This window comes from Orcinus orca, chromosome 12 (assembly GCF_937001465.1).
Source record: "Orcinus orca chromosome 12, mOrcOrc1.1, whole genome shotgun sequence".
Taxonomy (NCBI): Eukaryota; Metazoa; Chordata; class Mammalia; order Artiodactyla; family Delphinidae; genus Orcinus; species Orcinus orca.
In genome coordinates this window covers 11690128-11712816 of record NC_064570.1, presented here as the reverse complement: position 1 = coordinate 11712816, position 22689 = coordinate 11690128, and the positions used below count along the sequence as shown (strand labels likewise).

Sequence of the window (22689 nt, the reverse complement as noted above, 5' to 3'; positions counted from 1 at the left end):
TAACTCCCTTGCAAGCTCATTGCCTGTGTCCACAGACTTCCCCAGTATTACAAGGTCTGTACTGAGCTCGTGGGTCTGGCCTTTGTACTTCTCTCTTCCCTCTAAGTAACCCAAGCACCTGCGTCCACTGGACTTTTTACCTGCATATTCTGCCACATCCTTCTCTGCAACTTTGTTGAGTCCGTGGATAGAAAAATCAAATATTTCATTGTTTCTTATCCAACCACAGATCCTCATTTGAACACGCTCTCCGATTCTCTCCGTAAAGGACCATGACCTTAAAAGTAAGATAAATATTGTCTTTAAATATGGACTAGCTGTGTGACTAATGATGGCTTACTCTGCCACAGAGCTCTGTGGGATGAAGGATGTATTAGTCAGGGTTCTCCAGAGAAACAGAACCAACAGGACCTGTGAAAAATATATTTGTAAAGAGATTTGTTATAAGGAGTTGGCTCCTGTGATTACAGAGATGGGCAGGCCCCAAGATCTGCAGTGAGTCGGCCAGCTACAGACCCAGGACAGCGGGTGGTGTGGTTTGCCCCTGAACACTGGCAGGCTGGAGACCCAGGATGGGCCAGTATTTCAGTTCCAGTCAAAAGGCAGGAAAAAGGCCGATATCCCAGTGTGAAGGACCATTGGGCAAGAGGAATTCTTCCTTGCTTGGGGAGGGTCAGACTTTTTGTTCTAGCCGGGCCTTCAACTTACTGGATGAGGCCCACCCACATGAGGGACGGCAGTCTGCTTTATTCTATCTACCCATTTAAATGTTAATCCCATCCCAAACACTCATAGAAACGGTCGGATTAGTGTTGGACCACACATCTGGGCACCCCGTGGCTCAGTCAAGATAAGGACAGGACGCATCATTGAAACGGAGAAGTCATAAAGTCCATTCTCATTTTCTACTAAGTTCAGATTAAAAAATTCCTCTACAGTGTGCAGTACTGATTGAGATACCAGTTCTCTTGAAACATAATCACATATATTAACAAACTTCTTGATCTTTGTAAGGTCTGCTTTGGGCTTTTGGGGTCTCCCGGTGCCTTCTTCTTTCAACAAACCTAAGCATCTGAATTCATTTTCTTCCTATGAACTTACCTGCATTTTGTCCCGGGTTTTGGGTAGAGAGGTCTAGGTGTGCTGAAGATGATAAAGTGTTTCTGGCAAAATTGAAGATTCCCTGTGTATCGTTTAGGACGGAACTGTCTTTTCCTTCCAGTGGTGCTTTGATGTGTAGTCATTTAAATACATTCAATGATGCCTTTAAAAATCTTTGTAAACCGCAGAAGTCAGTGAAAATATGAGAGATTGTCATCTTCCCTGATCTGTAGTGATTGGCATGGACCTGGGTTTTATTTTATTTGGTATTTTGTCTTTTTATTCCTCTGTGGATGGCATGGGCTCCTTTATTGTCTGGTATCCAATGCCTCACTGTTTTTCTTTCCTTTCATATCCCACCTACCCCTCCCCAGAACCCCTAGAAAGCATCTCATAAGCTGTTTCACGTGGAGTTATAGATGAGGGATAAGCTTTAATACACTACCCAACCTAGAAATACCTGCATATTATTAGAAGACAGAAGAATGCGTCTAAGTTGTGGATGTTCAGGTGTCAGCTACCGAAGATATTTGTGAGACAGAACTGGGAGTATAGTGTTGCCGGGACTTAGCGCTCCTGGTATGTGTAGTTTATGGTTACAGAATAGCCATCCATTACTTCTGGAATCTAGAACACTGTAACATGGCAAGACCACGAAGAGATTTGCAGTTCAATTGGAACTGCCGTGTTAGTCTAGAACAGTCATCCTCTCTCAGGCTGGCACCAGAGTTGTTGGAGGTGCTTTTGGAGTGTCAGCTTTTCTGGGCCTCATGCCTAATGAGTGGACTCCTCAGGCAGTGGAGCTGGGCATTTTTCACTTGGAAAAGCCAGCAGCTCATTCTGGTATTGATTCAAGGCTGACGTGAGTGGGCTGTTACATCACTAGCAAGGTCACACGGCATCTTAAATGAAGTTAAACTGGAAATTGGGATTTTTCAGTGCACTCTGGGACTTTTGTTTTGCGGACGGACTATGACAGATCAACAAATGATTTGTTTAGACCTTGTAGCCATCATTTTTTTTTTTTTTTTGCGGTACGCAGGCCTCTCACTGTTGTGGCCTCTCCCGTTGCGGAGCACAGGCTCCGGACGCGCAGGCCCAGCGGCCATGGCTCAGGGGCCCAGGCGCTCCGCGGCATGTGGGATCTTCCCAGACCAGGGCACGAACCCGTGTCCCCTGCATTGGCAGGCAGACTCTCAACCACGACGCCACCAGGGAAGCCCCATCATATATCTTTTATGTGGAAAAGTTGTGCAGAGACCTTCCTAAGAAATGGATACAGAGAACTTGGAGGGGGTCTAGGGAGCACCCAGAACTTGTCCTGCTTTTCCCTGGGCAGAGGCTGAGGGGACCATAGTGTTAAATGTCAGAGAGCCTTCAAAATATCATTTGTCCAGGATTACGGGTTGACCTGGAAAGTGTACTGTGAAAGTTTAGGATCTGTTTGGGTGCTAAACTTGGCAAAGCTAGAGATGCAGTTGTTGCAAATGAAATGACACAATTCTTGTACCGAATCGTCGTAAGCCTTCACTACAGACCTTCTCTTGAATTTCGAGATTGCTCTGAATACCATTTGAAGCCCTGCTTTCTGTTCTGTTCTGAATCCCTACGTTGGCAACTTACTAGGGCCTTTCTTCACCTATTCGTTTATGTTTAAGTGAAGGTAATACTTAACACAGAACATACTTTGACATTCTTGGAAGAAGGGAGAGAGTGGCCCCCAGAGTTTGTACTTCTTTACCAACTCATGACTTAAGTTTTGAAGAATACGTAGAAATTTCTGTCGTGTAAATAATTTTATGTGTCTTAATAAAGATGTGTAGATGGTGATTCTTCTCTAATACACTTAAAATAGGAGTAAAAGCTCTGTTTGTCCTTCTGCCTGCAGTTCATCTGCTTGTTATTTTAAGTGATTCTCAGAATGTACAGAAATGTGCAGCCACTTGCCTCCATTCAGCCAGCATCTGTTTGTGTGCAGACCGGTTAATCTGATTAAGATTAGAGGCTGTGAATGTAAATGAGACAAAGTGAAATAACTGACTTTCAGTGGTGCATCCTGCCCTAAGTCAGCCCGGTTTTCAGCGCTAGAGCTCTCCAGAGGCCATGGCACGGCACCGTATTGGGACCGCCGGCTTTGTTTTGTCTTTGGCCATCCTGATGAAGTACAGTGCGGTCCGACCCCATGTGTTTGGGCAGGAGGGCTTGAGATGGGGTGAGCAGGGAAGGCTCATTTCAACCATGCAGCACCAGCTGAAATGACTTTTAAAGTTTGTGAAAGGGGTCACGTTTTCAATTTGACCCATGAGCACTTCTCATTTTTATTTAAATTAGTCCTATTCTTGCTTAAACAGATCCAGCAGTGGGAGCAGAACCTGGAGAAATTTCACATGGATCTGTTCAGGATGCGCTGCTATCTGGCCAGCCTGCAAGGCGGGGAGTTGCCGAACCCCAAGAGCCTCCTTGCTGCTGCCAGCCGCCCCTCCAAGCTGGCCCTGGGCCGGTTGGGCGTCTTGTCAGTTTCCTCTTTCCACGCTCTGGTGAGTTTCCAGGAAGGCTGTTCAGCGGCGTGAAGGGGGAGCGCTGCGGATGCTCACCTTTCTCCAGCCTGTTGACATTCCGCACTGCTGTGACTTAAGCCAATAACTGACCAGGGCCACCCAGGGGCCAGGCGCCGGGGGAGGGATGATTGGCGTCCTGCTACAAAGTCCCAGCATCCCAGCTTCTTTGCTGCCCGTTCTCGGAATCCAACTCCTAATACGCAGTTATTAAATATTCACATCTGCGTCTGCCCTTCTGTCTGTTCCACCTCGTACAGTCAGGAAGGTGGAATCCCCGAGGAGTAGCAACAATGGTGTGAAGAGTTAAAGGGCTGACGGAAGGTTGTTTGATCTGTTCTCCCGAGAGCCCCACTGGGTTTTCTGAAATCGCTCCTGTGCAGGTGGCTTCTGTGGATAGTACTAGCTCAGCGGGGGTGGGGTGGGGGGTGGTGGCGGGTGGTCCGAGGGCTGTTGTGCTGACCCTGCTGTCCACCCCGAAGAGATGTGAATGTTGTAACTAGACGTGTTTATCCAGATAAGGGACATCTCTGTGGTGGATGCGGTCCTGGTATGTCAGACTTGCAGCAGTTTTGGGGGCTGCTCAGAACACATTTATAGCAGGCAGGGCTTTACTCCTGTTCTAGGGCAATGGTTAATTCGCTCTGTCATCTAAATAATGGCGTCTTAAGATTTTTCTAAATTGTTTTGAATTAGGTATGTTCTAGAGATGACTCTGCTCTCCGGAAAAGGACACTCTCACTGACCCAGCGAGGAAGACACAAGAAGGGCTTATTTTCTTCATTAAAAGGGCTGGACACGCTCGCAAGAAAAGGAAAGGAGAAAAGACCGTCTATAACCCAGGTGAGTTTGCCAGCATGGGAAGGACAGCAGACCTAGCGGGAAATCCTTGATATGCCATAAATCATAAATGTTCATCCCCCTTCAGGATGAGATAAAAGTTCCTTCAAAGGGATGCAGTCTTAGCATGGATTTTTTTCCTCAAATGGAAACACACAAATTGCTCAGTCTCTTTTTGGCACTCCCAAAGAGGTATTCACACCTTGCTCACATCTGCAGCGCATGGTAACCCAAAAATAAGAGTCATCAGAAAAGAAGCCTTTAGAAGTAATTGTCATAGATTTTATGTTAAAGAAAAAAAAGGCAGAAAGTGCTGATACATGCTCCCACGTGGATGAACCTTGAAAACATGATGCTAAGTGAAAGAAGCTAAACGCAAAAGGCCACAGGTTTTATGACTCCATTTACATTAAAAGTCCAGGATAGGCACATCCACAGAGACAGAAAGTAACTAGTGATGGCCAAGGGCTGGGGGGAGGGGCGCATAGGGAATGACTGCCAATGGATATGGAGTTTCTTTGGGGAGTGATAAAAAATATTCTGGAATTAGACGGTGGTGATGATTGTAGAACTTTGTAAATATACTAAAAAAAAAAACCCCCAACACCAACATGTAAAATTAATAATAGAGTAGCAGCAACTAAATTCTATGGATGGTGCCAGACGCTTTGCTGACTTCATCTTTATGACACAAAGTAGGCGTTTTGTCATCACATTTTACATATGAGGAGCCTGAGACCCGGAGAGGTTGAGTCACTTCCTTTCCCCGGATGTTCACGCAGCAGCCGAGAGGCAGGGCTGGGACTTGGTCTCCCTGGATGCTGCAACACTGGGCCATTGCTGCTGCTTAGTTTTCTGGAGGAAAGGCGGCTCTTTCAACATTTTGTCAAGTTGAAAATAGCCCGAGTGGGCTTCCCTGGTGGCGCAGTGGTTGAGAGTCCACCTGCCGATGCAAGGGACGCGGGTTCGTACCCCGGTCCAGGAAGACCCCACATGCCGTGGAGCGGCTGGGCCCGTGAGCCATGGCCGCTGAGCCTGCGCGTCCGGAGCCTGTGCTCCGCAACGGGAGAGGCCACAACAGTGAGAGGCCCGCCTACAGCAAAAAAAAAAAAAAAAAAAAAAAAAGCCTGAGTGCTTATTGTTGAAATGTGGCCCAAGGACAGTGAATTGTTTTCAGAACATTTTGAACACTCATATCTGAAGTATTTCCTAATGCTGTTAATACAGTGTATGATAATGATTTTTATGTTGCTGAGTGATATGTTTTAGGATTATTATTTTTTGAAAGACTGTTGAAAAGATGAGCTATCACAAAATGATTGTTTAAGTGAGTTGGGAAGTGAGTTGTGATGAAGTTCAAGGACGTTCTTGTTTTTACTTCTGACGGGTTGCTGTTATTCTGAATATGCTGGCAGAGAGGGTCGCATTTTATGAACTTTATTTTCTAATTTTATATGGGTATACACATTTGATTGTGCATAACAGTTTTGTGAAATAGGTGAGTAACAGGGATAGAATCAACTTCTTTGACCCGTCTGTAATCATAAAACAATAAAGCTGGAGGTGGTGGGACATGGATTGATTGACTGAAGGAGGGCAAACTCACATGGAATCCCTTTTACTTGGCCACTGTTTTTGTATACTCACAATTGGAAAGAATATCACGTTTAAAAATTGTGGTTCTGGACTTCCCTGGTGGCGCAGTGGTTAGGAATCTGCCTGCCAATTCATGGGATGCGGGTTCGAGCCCTGGTCCAGGAAGATCCCACATGCCGTGGAGCAGCTAAGCCCACGAGCCACGACTGCTGAGCCCATGTGCCACAACTACTGAAGCCCGCGCGCCTAGAGCCCGTGCTCCGCAACAAGAGAAACCGCTGCAATGAGAAGCCCGCGCACCGCAACAAAGAGTAGCCCCCGCTCGCCGCAACTAGAGAAAGCCCATGCGCAGTAACAGAGACCCAGCGCAGCCAAAAAAATAAATTAAATAAATACATTTATAAGAAAAAAAATTGTGGTTCTATTTGTACTTCAGTTGTGAAAGTAATCATTTGTTGGTTATAAATGGAAATGTATTTCCTCGTTATAGACTATAGTTAACTATAAACCATTGGCTAATGCTGGGTTTATGTTTTTGAATTCAACTTCTATGAAGTTTAAATAATGTCTTTGAGGCAAATTCTGATTTTAATCAAGGTAGCCAATTCTGTATAATTAAATGACAACGATAAATATCTTGATAATTTGCTTATAAAATGTTGACATTTAGCAATTAGATATGACCCTAATATGGTTTTTACCCCATCATATGTAGTAAATGCCCTTAATGTAAGATTTCTTGAGAAACAAAAGCATTTGGTTGAACATTTTTGTTTTAAAAAGATATGACACTGGTATTTATATAACTGAATGCAGTTGAGGTAGTAGGTATCCGTAAATGTGTAAATGGCCTGTTTGTTAATGTTTAGTATTCTACAAAATCTAGAAGAGAAAAATTGGAAAAAGTAAAGGAAATTTTTCCTAGTCCCTCTACCCAAACACAGCCACTTTTAATATTTAGCTTTATTTCTTCCCAATATTTCTTCTACGCACATTTATAAAACAGTTATAAGCTTGATTTTGGTGGCTTTGCTAACTTTGATTTCTGCATCTTCAGAAACGTGTACTTCTTGGTAAAAGCAGCATCAGGAATATCCAGGGTGACTTGAATAATATGTATCATAGAAAAGTAAAATATTTAACCATATGGGAAGAAAAAAAGCAACTTTAAAGTTAAAACTTTACACGTAGTAGAGTAGTAAATAGTACACATTGCAATATGAAGATCTTATCAAATGTCATAGCCCTTAAATTTTTTAATATTGAGAAAGGGTAGCCGCCAAACGAATATTGCAGAGCCGTTTCATTAGTCTTTTTTTCCCCCCTGCCTATCAGATATTTGATTCAAGTGGCAGCCATGGATTTTCTGGAACTCAGCTACCTCAAAGCTCCAATAACTCCAGTGAGGTAAACGTTGCTGTAGATGGTAGCCATCTTATTTTTACTTGGATGACACAAATGCTAAGTTAACGAGGGGATGCTAGTTCTGAATCTTTACCTGAATCTGTTGAAAATACTGTAAAGTTAGAACTCAGATGGTCCCGAGTAGGTAAAAGATGTTTGCAGAATTCCAAGTGTTTTTGAAGGTATCTAAACTCATGATAACTCCGTCTTCAAAGTGGTATAGCTAGACTAAAGCAACTTTAGTTCAAAATAGCAACTTTCATTTATTCGTCCCTATTCCTCAGCAGTTCTTACCGTCATTTGAGAGTTCGGTGACTCCAAACTTGCATTTACCTCTTAGGGTGTCAGGGGGCTTCACACACATATTACATCATGCTGCAAATCAGTAGCCTTTGGTGCCCTCAGTGGAGCTGAATACAGGGGTCCCGTCTAGTCCCCAGGACAGCTTCTGACCGAGTAAATCCTCAGAACCATTTCTGAATGGAATTCTGGAGTAGGGTGAAGGTGGTCTGGGTGAGCTCATGCCTCTTCTTTGTGTCTTTTTCAAAGACACAAAGCTGTGTCTGCCCTTAAAGCTGTGTTTCATGTTACGATCTATTTCTCTTATCATCTGCTTCAGCAAATTATTTTCTCTTAGGTTTTATGTCCAATAAACCTCTAAACTCTTTGTTGAGGTTGAAACATGATTTTAACGGCTTGGCCAAACTTAATGTGCTGTTGCAGAAGTAGGCAGTATTACTTAACAAATTAATTGGGATAATTCAGTGACTTGGCCATAGTTTGAAAAATCTGAGGAATGGTGGAGTGTTAGACCCAGTGATGGGTCTGGGGGGAGGTGAGTGAGGAACTTTCTGGTGATCCTAAAATATACACCATAGACAACTACCTATTCTGCCTCCATGGGAGGTTGGCCCAACCGTGGGTGCTGAGAATGGGCTCAGTTCCATGGTTATTATAGAGACCACTCCGGGGGGCAACTCTGCCCGAGGTGTCCTGAAATGGGGTAGAGAACCTCTGCTCAGAACCCTACCCTGACCTCCCACTCACAGAGGTCAGGGGCTGCCAGAGGGCAGGTCATGAGATGGGGTGCCTGTGCCCGGAGGCTGTGTCATGGGCACTGCTTCTGGCTGGTCTCTGTGCCCTCCTTTGGCCAGCTTTGACCAAACGGGGCCCTGAGGAAGCCAGACCCATCCATACCTTCCTTTTTTATAAAACACACCATCAAAATGGTGGACTTTTCATAATGAATAATTTCCATTCCCTGTCCCTTTATTTCTGTATACATGCAGAGCTTATTTCAAAATCAGATCAAAATACACTGTCCACCAGGGATTTTGCTTGATTAAAAAAAATTATTTCACTATTATTTACTTGGTTCTTTACAATCTTTTATGGGCAGTCATCCCACCAAGTGTATATATGTCATGTCTCCCAAGCAAACTTGTAACTAGGACCTTTGATTGTGTGTGTGTTCTCAATCCATGGCTCACTGCTAAGGATATAATATAGCTTAATAAATTTGCCTCTTAATTGTCTATATTAGATGTAGCCCTTTAATGGTTGAGAAGAGCTGTTTGATCTGTAATGAAAACCCATAATTTTCGTATGTCTTCCAGCATTAAATAACCATTTAAAATTCCTACTTTGAGAGTTTAGAAATTGTATCATCAAAGCACTTTCTATTAACAGAATTATGTTGGACTTTGAAAATAAATTTTTGCTAAAATAGCCATTAATGGTCAGAATTAAGCTTAGTGTTTATTTAAATTGGGCTTTAATTAACAAATGATCTTCTTGTGATTTAATTGACAAGGCCCACTGGCGCTGGAACGAGTGAGAGGAGAAAATTATTGCATCCTTTTTTTTAGGCATATGTATTTAAACATTTATCCCTATTTGTTTTAACTAAACATTGCTTCTGCTGTAGCAACAGTGAAGAAATTCCTTTGACATATAGGGTTATTTTAATGGTATGTTTATCATTTCTGTACTGTAGTACTCAGATAACTATGTTTAAGTGAGTTGCAGCTAGAATGAAGGGTATTTGGTTTTTTATGTCTCTGGGACTTAAAATTCTGCCTGTAGCTGGTTGAATAATTAATATTTCATTCCACTAGTTTTCCTTTGCTAATCGTTCTTGGGGAATATTTATAACTTGCACAAAACGTCTGTTTGTAAACAGTGTATTGTGTCCATTAGCGTCACACAGAAAGGCAGTCGTTCCTGAGTGTGGGGAGGGAGGAGGTCACGGGTATTTAAGAATATTCTATTCTAATCGGTGCGTCATATAACCGTCCAACAGTGAGTCACCCTAATTTGAAATCTGTTAAGGTTGGAATAAGGCCAGTCTTATTTGAGCATTTTTTTTTTTTTTTTTTTTGGCGGTACGCGGGCCTCTCACTGTTGTGGGCTCTCCCGTTGCGGAGCACAGGCTCCGGACGCGCAGGCCCAGCAGCCACGGCTCACGGGCCCAGCCACTCCGCGGCATGTGGGATCTTCCCGGACCGGGGCACAAACCCGTGTCCCCTGCATCGGCAGGCGGGCTCTCAACCACTGCGCCACCAGGGAAGCCCTTATTTGAGCATTTTTTAAAGGACACTTTGGCCAGCCAAAAACGAAAGCTTTTCCTAGGGTACTTCTTGGTGAGTAATAATGAGTCTCGATCAACGTGTGAAGGGAGATGTTTGTTATGGAGATTGTGGCAACAAATCCCTGCGGAGGCTCTGGATGGCAGCTACCCCAGAAGTTTCATTGCAGTTGCTGTGGAGCCCTGGGCCTTGGCTCTGTCTCCTGGAAAATTGGCTTGGGGTGTCCCAACTTTCTGCGGCAGTGAGTGAATGAAGTATTGTCACATCAGTCGTTAGCTCCAAACTGGAAAAAAAAAACCCGCTAATGTTTTTTTTTTAAATGGAAGCTGTGAATGAAACCGCTTACTCTTGACCACAACTCGGGTCTGTTTAAATAGAACATTTAGTCTGGAACCGTACATAACATCCGTACGTGTACAGATGGATAGTACATAGATAGGTCTTTGTTTCCCTTTCATATCAACTGATGTTTGGGCCTCGGCCCAAGAAGGAAATAAACACCACCCCCTCTGTGACATTTTGCTGTTGTTAAGACAGCCGAGAGCGCGTAACTCCTTTCGTGTTCTCTTCTCATCTCACTTGCTAACGGGCCTCCCTTTTATCAGCGACTGCGGTGGGGGCCCCTTGGCCACAGCCAGGTCGTGGTTTTGCTGCCCACTCCCCTTCACCGATCCCGGCAGTAATTATGAGCCATTTGATCCAAACGCATCTGCTGTGAGAACCCGCGGAGTTTCAGTGTTCTCTCCTTGAGGCACACGGGGCAGAAGTAATTTGACATGTGCTTTCAGGACCATTAATATGATAGTAATAAGAAATGCTTCTGTGGAAGTTGCCCTACCCTGAGGGCGGAAGTGATTTGCAAACCTTAACTGTAGTGGCCTCAGTGGCCTCGGCTGCGGTTCAGTGATGTTGCGTTTTGTGCGTGGCCGCTCAGCGCTGGACCACGCTGTGGTCTGGGCACCCGTAGTCACCATGATTCCCCAGGGTTTTGAAACAAGGGGTGATTCTCATGCGCTTCTTTATAGTGGCCATTGTTGAATTACGGTGGTCAAGCCTACTACAGTGTAATTCCACAGTCCACACTGAACTTCAAAAAAGATCTTTGACATTGTTCATGGCTCTTTACAGTTTATGTAGTACCTTCAAACGCCATTCCTCACACCCATCTCCTGATTTCTCCATGAGGCTGGCGTGCTTTAGCCCCTTGTAAAGGTGAAGAAATAGAAGCCCAGAGACGTGAGATAACCAGCCCTGACAAGGCTGGGATTTGACCCACATTGTCTGTTATATTTTTTGCTGTTTCATTTGTCTTCTCCAGGAACTGGAAACCTTGAACAGGCTGATGGGAAACTAATTCTGTGGGGAGGGGGGATGGAGTGGGTGGGAGGAGTATACAGGGGTCTCAACAGAGGTGGCCAACCAGGGACTTCTGGGTGGGTGGTTAGAAGATTAATGTAGCACCTTTAAGGCTAAGCAGAGAAAGGAGTTTTCCAGATACATCAACTTGCTGGGCTTATTTTCACGATTCCCTGTTCCTTTTATGAAAAACAATGTAGGAGAATATCTTATCTGGCTTATTGAAAATAAAGCATGTGATTTCAGCATGGATAACATTGACCCTTGAGGGAATCAGTCCAGTTGTTTTCTCCAAGTGGGTACATCTTCCAACAGCCTAGGAGATCTGTAAGCACCAAGTAGCCTTTTCTTTTTCTGGTTCTAATTGACGAATCAATGCTACATCCTCATGGCTTCCTTTGAATGGCCAGATTTTACCTTTCTTTCATTGCGTACATTTCTAGGGGGTGTGTGTTGTGAGAGTGTGTGAGATGCACAGGAAAAAATTACACGTAAATGTTCACTGTAGGATCTCTTGAGAGGATCTGAACCTTCCATGGCCTTGGCTTTGATAGGCATCGTCTCATTTGTCAGTCAATTGATCTTAGGTCAACAGTGTAGACTCAAAATGATTCCTCAGAGCACTTGTAGGCACAAAACCGTGTTTCATCGAATAGAATGTGAACATCTCTTGTCCTTTGCATCTCTTAGTTTGCCTGCACACTTTTCCCTAGCCTAGAACTTCTTCCCCTTCGGTAATCCGCTCTTAGTTCTTTTTCTTGAAACTTCAGGGAGGATTAAGAACTTGACACTGTGTAAATAGATTCGAATAGGATACTGAAAATGGACAGCCTTTACTTTCCAAGACTCTGTGTGACTGTGAATTTCTCGTTGCATCCAGTTCAACATCCATGGCTTGGGTGTGTTCTGGGCGCAGGACACACTGTGTGGAGGGCTGAGAGAGACTGAGAATGAGCAAGACGGAGCCTCTGTGGTCATTCATCTCAGCACCTGGGGGCGTGGGAGCAGCCTAGAAATGACTGTCAAGTGGGCCTGGCTTCGCTAAGTGCTGTACCGGGACATTGGGGTGTAGATGCGTCTGAGTGGAATTGGGGTTAGGGGGCGAAGAGAGCAGGAGACACTTCACAAGGGGGGGGCAGTGTTTGAAATAAGGTTGAAAGGTCTATGTAGTTTCAGCACAGAAGCTGTGAGGAGGGTAAAGCAGGTGAAGGAGGCGGAGGTGACCAGGGGTCTGGAGGCAGGAGAGCGCTGCTGCTTTGTGGAGGTGTCAGGGGAGCCAGAACATGCCGTGCGTCGAGAATAACGCCAGAGTCCAGCAAGTTGGCTTGTGTCCATTTTGCGAGAGGTAACTGACTGCCGGGCTGGTATTTCTGTAGTGCAGCGGCAGGGAGCAGAGGCTCAAGCCCGCTTCCAGGGTTCAGATCCCCACAGTACGACAGTCACAGCTTCCTGTGGGAGCGTGGGCAAGTTTCTAGAATTTTCCGAGACTCATGATTCTCACTTGTTAAATGGAGGGTTGGGACAGTGCCGACCGCAGAGGGTTGTGAATGGTGAGTGAACGGGCAGTGTGTAGTATGGTCTCTCTGGGGTGGACAGGAGGGCAGGGGAGGGTAGTTGTGAATTTGTATTTCCCCGTCCCTCCCCCAGCGGGCCATCCTAGATCACGCCTTTCCTATTCTGCTCTGAAAGTGCAGACCTGAATTGCTTTGCAGTGGCAGTCAGGGCGATTTGACTTCCTCTTGGATGAGCTCTTTGTGGTTTCTTACTCCACAGTGACCTCTGCTGGGGTTTTCGTTTGATTCTGAGCAAGCGTAGTTTGAGAGGCGGGTTCTGCGCCTTTAAGGCAGTGCCTGCTTGTTGCCGATGCACGTGAAGTCCCTGCTCAAATGAGCAGAAGTGCCTGGAGGTTTATTTAACCAGAGAAGAAAATGTGACCCATGTGAGATGGGACTCTCTCTCTCTCTCTCTCTCTCTCTCTCTCTCTCTCTCTCTCTCTCTCTCTCTCTCTCTCTCTCTCTCTCTCTCTCTCTCTCTCTCTCTCTCTCTCTCCCTCTCTCCCTCTCTCCCTCTCTCCCTCTCTCCCTCTCTCCCTCTCTCCCTCTCTCCCTCTCTCCCTCTCTCCCTCTCTCCCTCTCTCCCTCTCTCCCTCTCTCCCTCTCTCTCTCTCTCTCTCTCCCTTTTGCTTTGGCACATGAGGTTCATTTTCATTCTAGGCTGTGATCATCTTTCCAGGAAAATGTACAGAAAGTGACAGATCCAGAAATGCCACTTTAAAGATGAGCGAGCACCACGTTTAAAAAGACAACACAGGAAGATTGATTCTTCCCTTTCTTTGCCTAAACCTGTTTTTTTCCTTTTTTAAATTTCTTTACTGTATGTATTCTAGTATTTTGATCCTATACAGGAGGATCTTTTGCTTTGTGGTTTTTAAAAAATGCATAGAATTCAAAGTCAAGTCAGGCATCAATGACAACTTTAGTGTATGATACGTGGGATATAATAATGTGATAGTGTTGGATCTGAATGTAACGTTTTCTGGTGTGTAAGGTGTTTTGGCTTCTGTGATCTCCTTTGCTCACAAAATTTGTATTATTAATTAGTCAACTTAAGCAATTGTATTATATTAACAGTATCCCCTCTTACAAAATAGAAGTCAAGGCTCAGCAAGGGAAATGTCCTGTTGCTGCTGGGGAAGTGGTAGAGTTTGTGACTTGAACATCAGTCTTTTGATTTAAATCCCCAAGTCTTGTCTTTACCGTCAGACTAATGTGAGAACCTAAGCAGAGGGAAACATTTCTGAGTTGCTTAATGAATGTTATTTATTTTTGTTTATAAATTATAGAAGTACGTATTAGCATGAGGTCATGGAGTTACTGTGATGGTGACATTTAGGAAACAAAACTTCCCTGGGAAAAGTTTGTGAGAGGTGGTATGTTTGGGGATGATTTCTAAAAGTGTGTCTAGATGTGAAATAGCTGAAGGATGGAAAACCATTTAGCCCAGGATTAGGGGTTAATTTTAAAAAACAAGTAGAAATAAGAGAGAAGAGAAACGTGCTTGGATTAAGTTAAACACAGCTCATGGTTAGAATGCAGGCGGGTGTCAGAGGCCGTGGATGAGAGTGTATCTGAAATTCACTGGGATCATGGCTTAGATGCAGATTTCACTGTGCCCCAGTCAGCCGGCAATTTCTAGAGCAGTAAGAGGAGATACTAAGCAGCCCATCAGTGACTGCAGTGTCCTAACTTGGGCTAAGGCATAGTGGCTAGAACTCGGGAGGAGCAGTTGATTGACTTTGCTCAGCCTCCCAGGGCTTCAGTTGCACGTGGGTTAAACAAATGAGGAAATCCCAGGCTTGTCTGCCCCAGAGGGTCATGAGAAGCCAGGATGCGAGGAGTGTGAAATGGCTAACTGTAAATTAAGGGGGCATTTTCCCAATAGTTTCCATCATTTGCTTATCAAGTCTGTCCACCTTTTCCTTTGGGATCTGAAAACAGGTGGATGACCTGCTGCACATATACGGGTCAGCAGTAGACCGTGTTCCCCGAGACGGCTCATGGGAGAGCCAGACGGACGTTCAGTTTCAGGACCATCAAGCCGTGACCGTGATGATCAAGCCGGAACACAGAGTAGAAGATATTCTGACCTTGGCGTGCAAGGTAGTGGATTTTGCGGTAGAAATATACTTCTGAATGGAAATAATCGTTCACATCGCCCTCCCGTGCCTTCTAAGTTTGAGCGGTGTTTAAGACCTCACTTTCTACACGAAGGAACCAATGAACCTATTTGTTAATTAACACATTAATTATTAGCATTCTCTTCCTTCATGTCTTAGAAGGATAAGTCATGACCCCTTGCCTTCATGAAGAACCTGAGCTATCTTACTGGAATTCTATATATACCTCTATATCTGGGATAATTATGAAGGCTGTTGTTATTTAGGGTACTTAGAGATGGTGCTCTATGAGAAAGTGGTGTAAACTTCGAATTATTTTGATTTGATCCTAAATAGTTTTATCAAGTTTCTCCAGATTAAATGAGTTACTTGGTACCATCCACAGTTGCTTCATGGAGATTGTTATGAGATGGTGTTTTATTCATTATTCAAACTGGGTTTTATTTTGAAAAGGAAGTTTATGATACATTTTCAAGAGAGCCCTCTGAGATCCATGAAGCCGACTCAGCAGCATCAGATCAGATGCTTTCAGACCACCAGATGGCGCAGTAGAGCTGAAATATTTTTAACTTCGCAGAGAAAATGCAAATACGTGAAATGGTAAAAAAGTCATGTAGAGTTTGCTAACTCTTTACCACGAACACTGACTTACTAGATCATCGTTCATTTCAGTCCTCCTTTGTCACTGACTTACGCCTTAGGATTCCAGACATTTATACACACAGGTTATAATCATGAATTTAATTTCCTTTCACTCCATTATGTCAGGTGTTAATTCAGACAGCAAACAATATTGTTCGATAGCAATGATATTACTTATTAAGTTGGTAAGCATTCTGATAGAGGAGGTCAGAAGTAGTGGGTGAATTAGACCCAATTAGAACAGAGGCCTGAGATAATTTGTCATTGTTGAAAATGTGTCTGAGAGAGAATGTGTGCGTGTATACACCTTTTCTTGTGAAAAGTGGTTGGAATAGGGAATTCCTAATTCTGAAGTCTGTAGAATATGCGATGGTTGACATTTCACAAATTTCCCTACTTCAGTAACAGGAAACAACTTAAAGTTAGGTACAGTCAGTCTATAAAAAGAGAGCACTTGCTGATGATAAGATGTATTCTACTATCAGATATCTATGACCATACTTCTTCAAATTACCGCTCTTGCTTTTAGTGATAAGCAGTATCATTTAGAGAAAACCTTAAAAATAATTATTTGTCCCTTTTTTTCTTTTTTGCATACTTAAATTTGAGCTCTTATGTAGATTTAAACTCAGCAAATTACATATTTCTTTTAGAAATTTCCACTTTGATTTTTAATGAACAGTGATGCATTTAGAAAGAACATTCAACATCTGAATAATTGTCTTTTTCTTTGTAGATGAGGCAGTTGGAACCTAGCCACTATGGCCTACAGCTTCGAAAATTAGTGGATGAGAACGTTGAGTACAGTATTCCTGCACCGTATGAATACATGCAAGAGCAGGTGAGTGGGCTTTGGCTTCAGAAAGGGACACCCCACCTGTGGCCCCTTAATTTTAAAAATATGTAATCTGGGGGGGAAGTTCTGTTTAAATTGGCATCTGGTTTGGAAACAATCAAAATAAATTTCCAGATATTATGACGTCAAATCCTCTGATTTTGGTTTTTACCTTTTGTAGGTTTATGATGAAATAGAAGTCTTTCCACTAAATGTTTATGACGTGCAGCTCACAAAGACCGGGGGTGTGTCTGACTTCGGTAAGGTTAAGGAACACCCTCATCAGAGAACTGTCTGGTCCATCCTTGCCTAGCTTGCCCCAGTATCTTTGCCCCTAATATTTTTTCTTTACATTTTCAGAAACTATGACAATAGTTTCTGAGCTTCCTTTCTCTTTCTTCATTTTTATTTGTTTATATTAGTAGGCTAAAAGGTATGTATTACTATTAGTTAAAAATGCCAAAGTAATTAAAAGGGATGAATGTAAAAATTGAAGAGAAATTTGAAATGATGGTGATAATAACAAGACAATGGATTTATAGTGTGCTGGGGGCGGTTCTAAGCTGATTAACTTCTGATTCATGTAACAGTTCTTTTTGTCTCAGTGTCTTTGCTCTTAGCTTTTCACTCACCTGGACGGCTCCCCTCATTTCTCCCTCCCCCAATCCCTCCTCTCTGAGTATGTAAATCTGACCTGTCCTTCAAGAACTAACTGAAAGTCTGACTTTCTTGAAGAAGCCTTATCTGATTGCTTTGCCTTCAGTTTAACAATTAAGGGTCAGTGTTACCCAGATCACTTCATAGCATTTATTTATTTAACTTACGTAATGGGTTTATATTTAATATAGTACTTCTCACCATGGAGATGTTACTCAGTTAATATAAAGATTGTTTTTGTTAAACATTAAATCTCTTCTCCATTTCAATTTTTTTTTTTAATACCTTTATTTATTTATTTATTTTTGGCTGCGTTAGGTCTTTGTTGCTGCACCCGGGCTTTCTCTAGTTGCAGTGAGCGGGGGCTGCTCTGCATTGTGGTGTGCGGGGGCTTCTCATCGCAGTGGCTTCTCTTGTTGTGGAGCATGGGTTCTAGGTGTACGGGCTTCAGTAGTTCTGGCTCGTGGGCTCCAGAGCACAAGCTCAGTAGTTGTGGCACACAGGCTTCAGTAGTTGTGGCACGTGGGCTCAGTAGTTGTGGCTCGCAGGCTGTAGAGCGCAGGCTCAGTAGTTGTGGTGCACGGGCTTAGTTGTTCCGTGGCATGTGGGATCTTCCCGGACCAGGGCTCGAACCCGTGTCCCCTGCATTGGCAGGTGGATTCTTAACCACTGCGCCACCAGGGAAGCCCCTCTTCTCCATTTCAATGTCAATATAAAGTATTTTTTTTACATTAAACCTTTTCTCCATTTCAACGTTAGATACATCGAATACGTTTTTCTAAACATCTTCCCCCACAAAGAGATAAGTTTTATTTTTTGACCAACTGTATTTAATATCTAGGTGCAGTATTAACTTGGGAGATAACAAAACAAAAATCCATTAAAAATATGGAGAAAAGATTCCTCAGTGATGCAGGAGGCTGTGATTATAACTGAACAGTGGCAGTTTCCTAGGATTCTGGGCAAGAGTTTTCTTCTTCCTATTGAGAATTCTGAAACTATGAAATATTACTTATGCAAAGTTCAGCCATCTCACTTCTTTGACCTTCTTTCTAACTAGCAAATGCAAATTACAGACGGCATTTTTCAGTGCATTATTTGTTGTGAAGAAAACGTTTTGTTTTCCATTTAACATAGAATATCAGTTTGTTCCTATTTATAGGGAAATAACCAAGACCATGAAACTACCCTATTTACTGCTTCTTGGGAACTTTCAGACACCAAAGCTCAGTTCTGAACCTCAATAGCACAAACGTTTTCAGGGCAAGGTTTGATTCAGGAGGCCTTTCAGAGTCACATCTGTTCATTTCTCTTTCGTGCATACACCCCCGAACAAGCACAAATGCCTGTAATGCTGAGAACCACACCTAACAAGAGAGCGATTGCATCTCGGGCTTCTACTTTTGGTGCTGCAACAGGCAGAGATCATGATGTTGAGATCTTGAGGTGACTGGTTCTTGAAGGCTGAAGGTTTCAAAGAAAGTGCTATTTGTTTAACTCTATCAGTTCAGGATGCTGAGGCTAAGAGGTTCCACGTGACAGCGGCTTCAAGGAAGCAGCCATTCACTTGGTAGCATTTAATTCTTGCATTTCTGTCTGTCTGTGTTTAAACTTGGCTTTGAGCTCTTTATAGACTGTGTTCCTGTCTTAAAGTTCCTTCCTATCTTTTGCCTTTTACCATAGGAACTTGATAATTATATAATGGTCAGTAAATATCTCCGTAGAAAGATTATTTCGTGTTAGATATATTGACATAATTATTTTGCTTAAAATGACTCAAGCTGATTAAATCCTAGTCATTGTAATATGTTAAGACTTCCGTTTTATGATTTGTTCTTTTTGTACTTGATAAAATTGACATGTTCTTTGTTTCTTAATTTTACGTCATCTGTTTGGCCCCAAGTGTTATGTTGGTTTTTCCTCTGAAGCCCACTGAGCATGTTGTCTGTGTTTCTATTGGCCTTTACTCTACTCTCCACAGTCCCCGTTGGTGAATCTTCTTTGCATTTGAATGACTGAAGGAAGATACTTGAAAAGATACTTTTTGGTGACCACAATCTTCTGGGCTCTGCCGGAGCACAGAAGAAACAGGGGACATGCCTTTCTTCCTATTGTCAAGGAACTCCCAGTGTTATGGGACCGAGACATGGAAATGTGTGTTCCCACCATGGAATCACAGTCAAGGGCATGGAGTACAGAGGGCGATGCATTCAGAGAAGGGCCGTCTCTCCTGGTTGCCTAGCCCCATATAGAGTTGTTTCTGAACAAATATTTTGTATTGAAACGAACTTAATTTATTTTAATAAGACTATATTTTGTCTCAACTTTTTTAAAAAATTAAAAAACATTTAAATTGTGGTAAACTACCCATAACATAAAGTTTACCTTCATAACGATTGTTAAGAATGGTTAAAATGACAATTCAGCGACATTAAATACATTCATATTGTTGTGTCACCATTAACAGCACCTATTTGCAGAACTGTTTTTGTCTTGCAAAACCGGGACTCTGTTAAACAATAACTTCCCGTTCCTTCTTCCCTCAGCACCTGGCAACCAACCTTCTGTTTTTTGTCTCTATAAATTTGACTGCTCTAGTCCCTCATATAAGTGGACTCATACAGTATTTGTTCTTTTGTGGCTGGCTTATTTCATGTAGCATAATGTCCTCAAGGTTTGTGTTGTAGCGTGTGTCAGAATTTTCTTCCTTTTTCTGAGTGAAGATATTCCCTTGTATGTCTCTACCACGTTCTGTTTTTCCATTCCTCTGTCCGTGGACAGTTGGGTTGCTTCCACCTTCTGGCTGTTGCGAATAATGCTGCTCTGAACATGGATAGATTGTCTCAACTTTTGAACGAGACTGTGCACTCATTTTTCTTATACCTTTAGATCTGACACATTCCCCTTTTTCTCCCCCTGCTAGATATCAAAATAGTTGTAATTTAGACTTTCTAAACACACCATACTTATGAGAATAGGTGGTCAAGGAAGTACTGCCCATTGATTTAGTGTGATGAATTTAGACTCGTTTTCTCCTTTTATTTTCGTTCCTAGGCTTCGCAGTGACTGCGCAGGTGGACGGGCATCAGCACCTCAGCCGCATTTTTATAAGCGATGTTCTCCCGGGTGGCCCGGCATATGGGGAAGGTCCGTGAGGCTCACGGTGTCTCTGTTCTCTCTTAATTCTGTGCGGTGCAGTGCAGTCTGGCTAGTGAAATTTTCTTATGATTTTGTCAGAAAACAGTTTCTCCTAGAATTTTAAAGAAAGTAAACTTAATAGTTGAATTGAAAACGCATCTCCATCTCCATCTCCATACACACCTATATGTATATCTAGAGAGAGAATTTGTGTGTGTGGTTTTGAAAGAGAGAGAGAGAGTATACACACACACAGTACACATGCATACGTACAGACAGATGGAGCCAGGCAGGCAGACAGACACAGGCTAATGTTATTTCCCAGGGCACTGGATATCGCATAGAGGAATAATCAATTTGAGTGACTCTCAAACTATTTCTTCTAACACTAGTCTGAGAGAGCTGAAATTTGTTACCAGTGGAATCTGAATACGACACATTTTGGCGCTTTCTTTTAAAGTGGCGACAGAGCAGTCCCTGAGAACGCTAGACGGTTTGAGTTTGCAGCCGTCTTTCATCTTAAACTATTTCTCTCAGTAATATCTCTCTTTCTTCTTCTTCTATGTCCCCTTTCTCCTCAGGGCTGAGAAAGGGCAATGAAATCATGACCTTAAATGGGGAAGCTGTGTCTGATCTTGACCTCAAGCAGATGGAGGCCCTGTTTTCTGAGAAGAGTGTCGAGCTCACTCTGATCGCCAGGCTGCCGGACACAAGAGCAACTCTGTGTTCTTCCTGGTCAGACAGTGACCTGTTCTCAAGGGACCAGAAGGGTCTGCTGCCCCCTCCTAACCAGTCCCAACTCCTGGAGGAATTCCTGGATAACTTTAAAAAGGATACGGCAAACGGTAAGGTTTTGTTCTTTCTTCCTTCTTCACTGCTGGTATCACAGCTAATATTTGTAGGCTGTGATTTTGCTTGCGAACTGAGATTATTCAAGCTATTCAAAGAATGTTTTCCCCTTTCTTAGAAGAACACAGATGCCAACCAAGTAGATTTGATATAAAATTCCATGCATTTTAGTAATTATCTCTTTTAGTGAAAATAGAAAATAATGGTTTTTGCACAAAATAACTTTCTTGAAAATTGCAGTCTTAAAAAAGAAATCACCCATGATACTTAGTATTGTAATTACTTTGTTACTGAAGGAGATGAAAGCCAGCATAAATGCCAAAGTTGATTTTTCTGTTCAGTTGAGTGTAAGGCAAAGGCATTGTGCAGTCATTTACTGGGTTCGAAGAAGGGTTGATGCAGTTCAGCTCTTTAACTCTTTTGTTGAGTACTGCTTCCTCAATAAACTACGAACTTTTCACGTAGGTCATGAATTCTAAAATTTTGTAAAGGCCTAAAAATTGTATGCCAGCTTATGTTTCTGAAGGTGAGATTTCCATGGAAGGCAGTCATTTGAAGGTTTGAACTGCTGAGCTAATTATTCGTGCATATTCCATATTTTGTGGTCAGGTGAATTAGGGGCTCTAGCTCACACTGAAAACCTGTGGTTTCCTTCTGTACCCCTGGAGGGAGCTGGCCAAGCCCCCATAGTAGACCAAGCGTGAGGTCTTATGTTACAAGCACACAAAGTAATTTTTATACTTAATTATAATGATAATAGATATATAATATTATATAATTATAATTATAATGATAATAGATAATAGACATCTCTGCATGATTACCAAAAATGGATGGAAAACAAAAAGAGAAGCAGTTAGGATCAATTTAATTATAAAACAAGTTTATTAGGTCATTTTTGGAATTAAAAAATCAGATTGTGGGCTTCCCTGGTGGCGCAGTGGTAGAGAGTCCGCCTGCCGATGCAGGGGACACGGGTTCGTGCCCCGGTCCGGGAAGATCCCACATGCCGCCGAGTGGCTGGGCTCGTGAGCCATGGCCACTGAGCCTGCGCGTCCGGAGCCTGTGCGCCGCAACGGCAGAGGCCACAACAGTGAGAGGCCCGTGTACCGCAAAAAAAAAAAAAAAAAAAAAAAAATCAGATTGTCAGATTTGTGATTCAATAAGGTATATACTGCCTTTTCCTCCTGTCTTGAGGTTTCCCTCTAATTTAAAATGCCATTACATTGACTATTGACATATAAAAGTGAGTGTCATAAAACCAAAATTATGATGGAACTAATTAATTACTTGGTTATGTTAGGGTCATCATTCAGCCACCTGGGCTGCTCTTACAGGTCTGAGTATTCTACGTAAGACATCGTGTGACCATTTGCTGGATTCATTATTCTTGAGGGATACATTCACTGCCTGTTATACCTCCATGTATTCTATCATAATAAGCAATCACTG

At 42.9% G+C, this 22689-nt stretch overlaps 1 protein-coding gene across 10 annotated transcripts in view; it reads left to right on the top strand.

Annotated features, from left to right (window-relative positions):
• Positions 1–22689, top strand: part of TIAM2 (TIAM Rac1 associated GEF 2) — a 239226-nt gene that overhangs the window by 147908 nt on the left and 68629 nt on the right. For 5 of the 10 annotated variants that reach the window (XR_007470439.1, XR_007470440.1, XM_049695172.1 and 2 more), the window contains 8 exons: positions 3453–3638; positions 4353–4499; positions 7428–7499; positions 14938–15099; positions 16495–16599; positions 16775–16853; positions 20305–20397; positions 20970–21233. Coding sequence is in view for 5 of the 10 variants with exons in the window: in XM_049695172.1 (XP_049551129.1) it covers positions 3453–3638; positions 4353–4499; positions 7428–7499; positions 14938–15099; positions 16495–16599; positions 16775–16853; positions 20305–20397; positions 20970–21233 (1108 nt within the window). In the remaining 5 variants the exon portion in view is untranslated. Of the gene's footprint in view, positions 1–3452; positions 3639–4352; positions 4500–7427; positions 7500–14937; positions 15100–16494; positions 16600–16774; positions 16854–18723; positions 18821–20304; positions 20398–20969; positions 21234–22689 lie in introns of those variants that run through there. The other 5 variants (XM_049695169.1, XM_049695171.1, XR_007470441.1 and 2 more) reach the window with 5 other exon arrangements.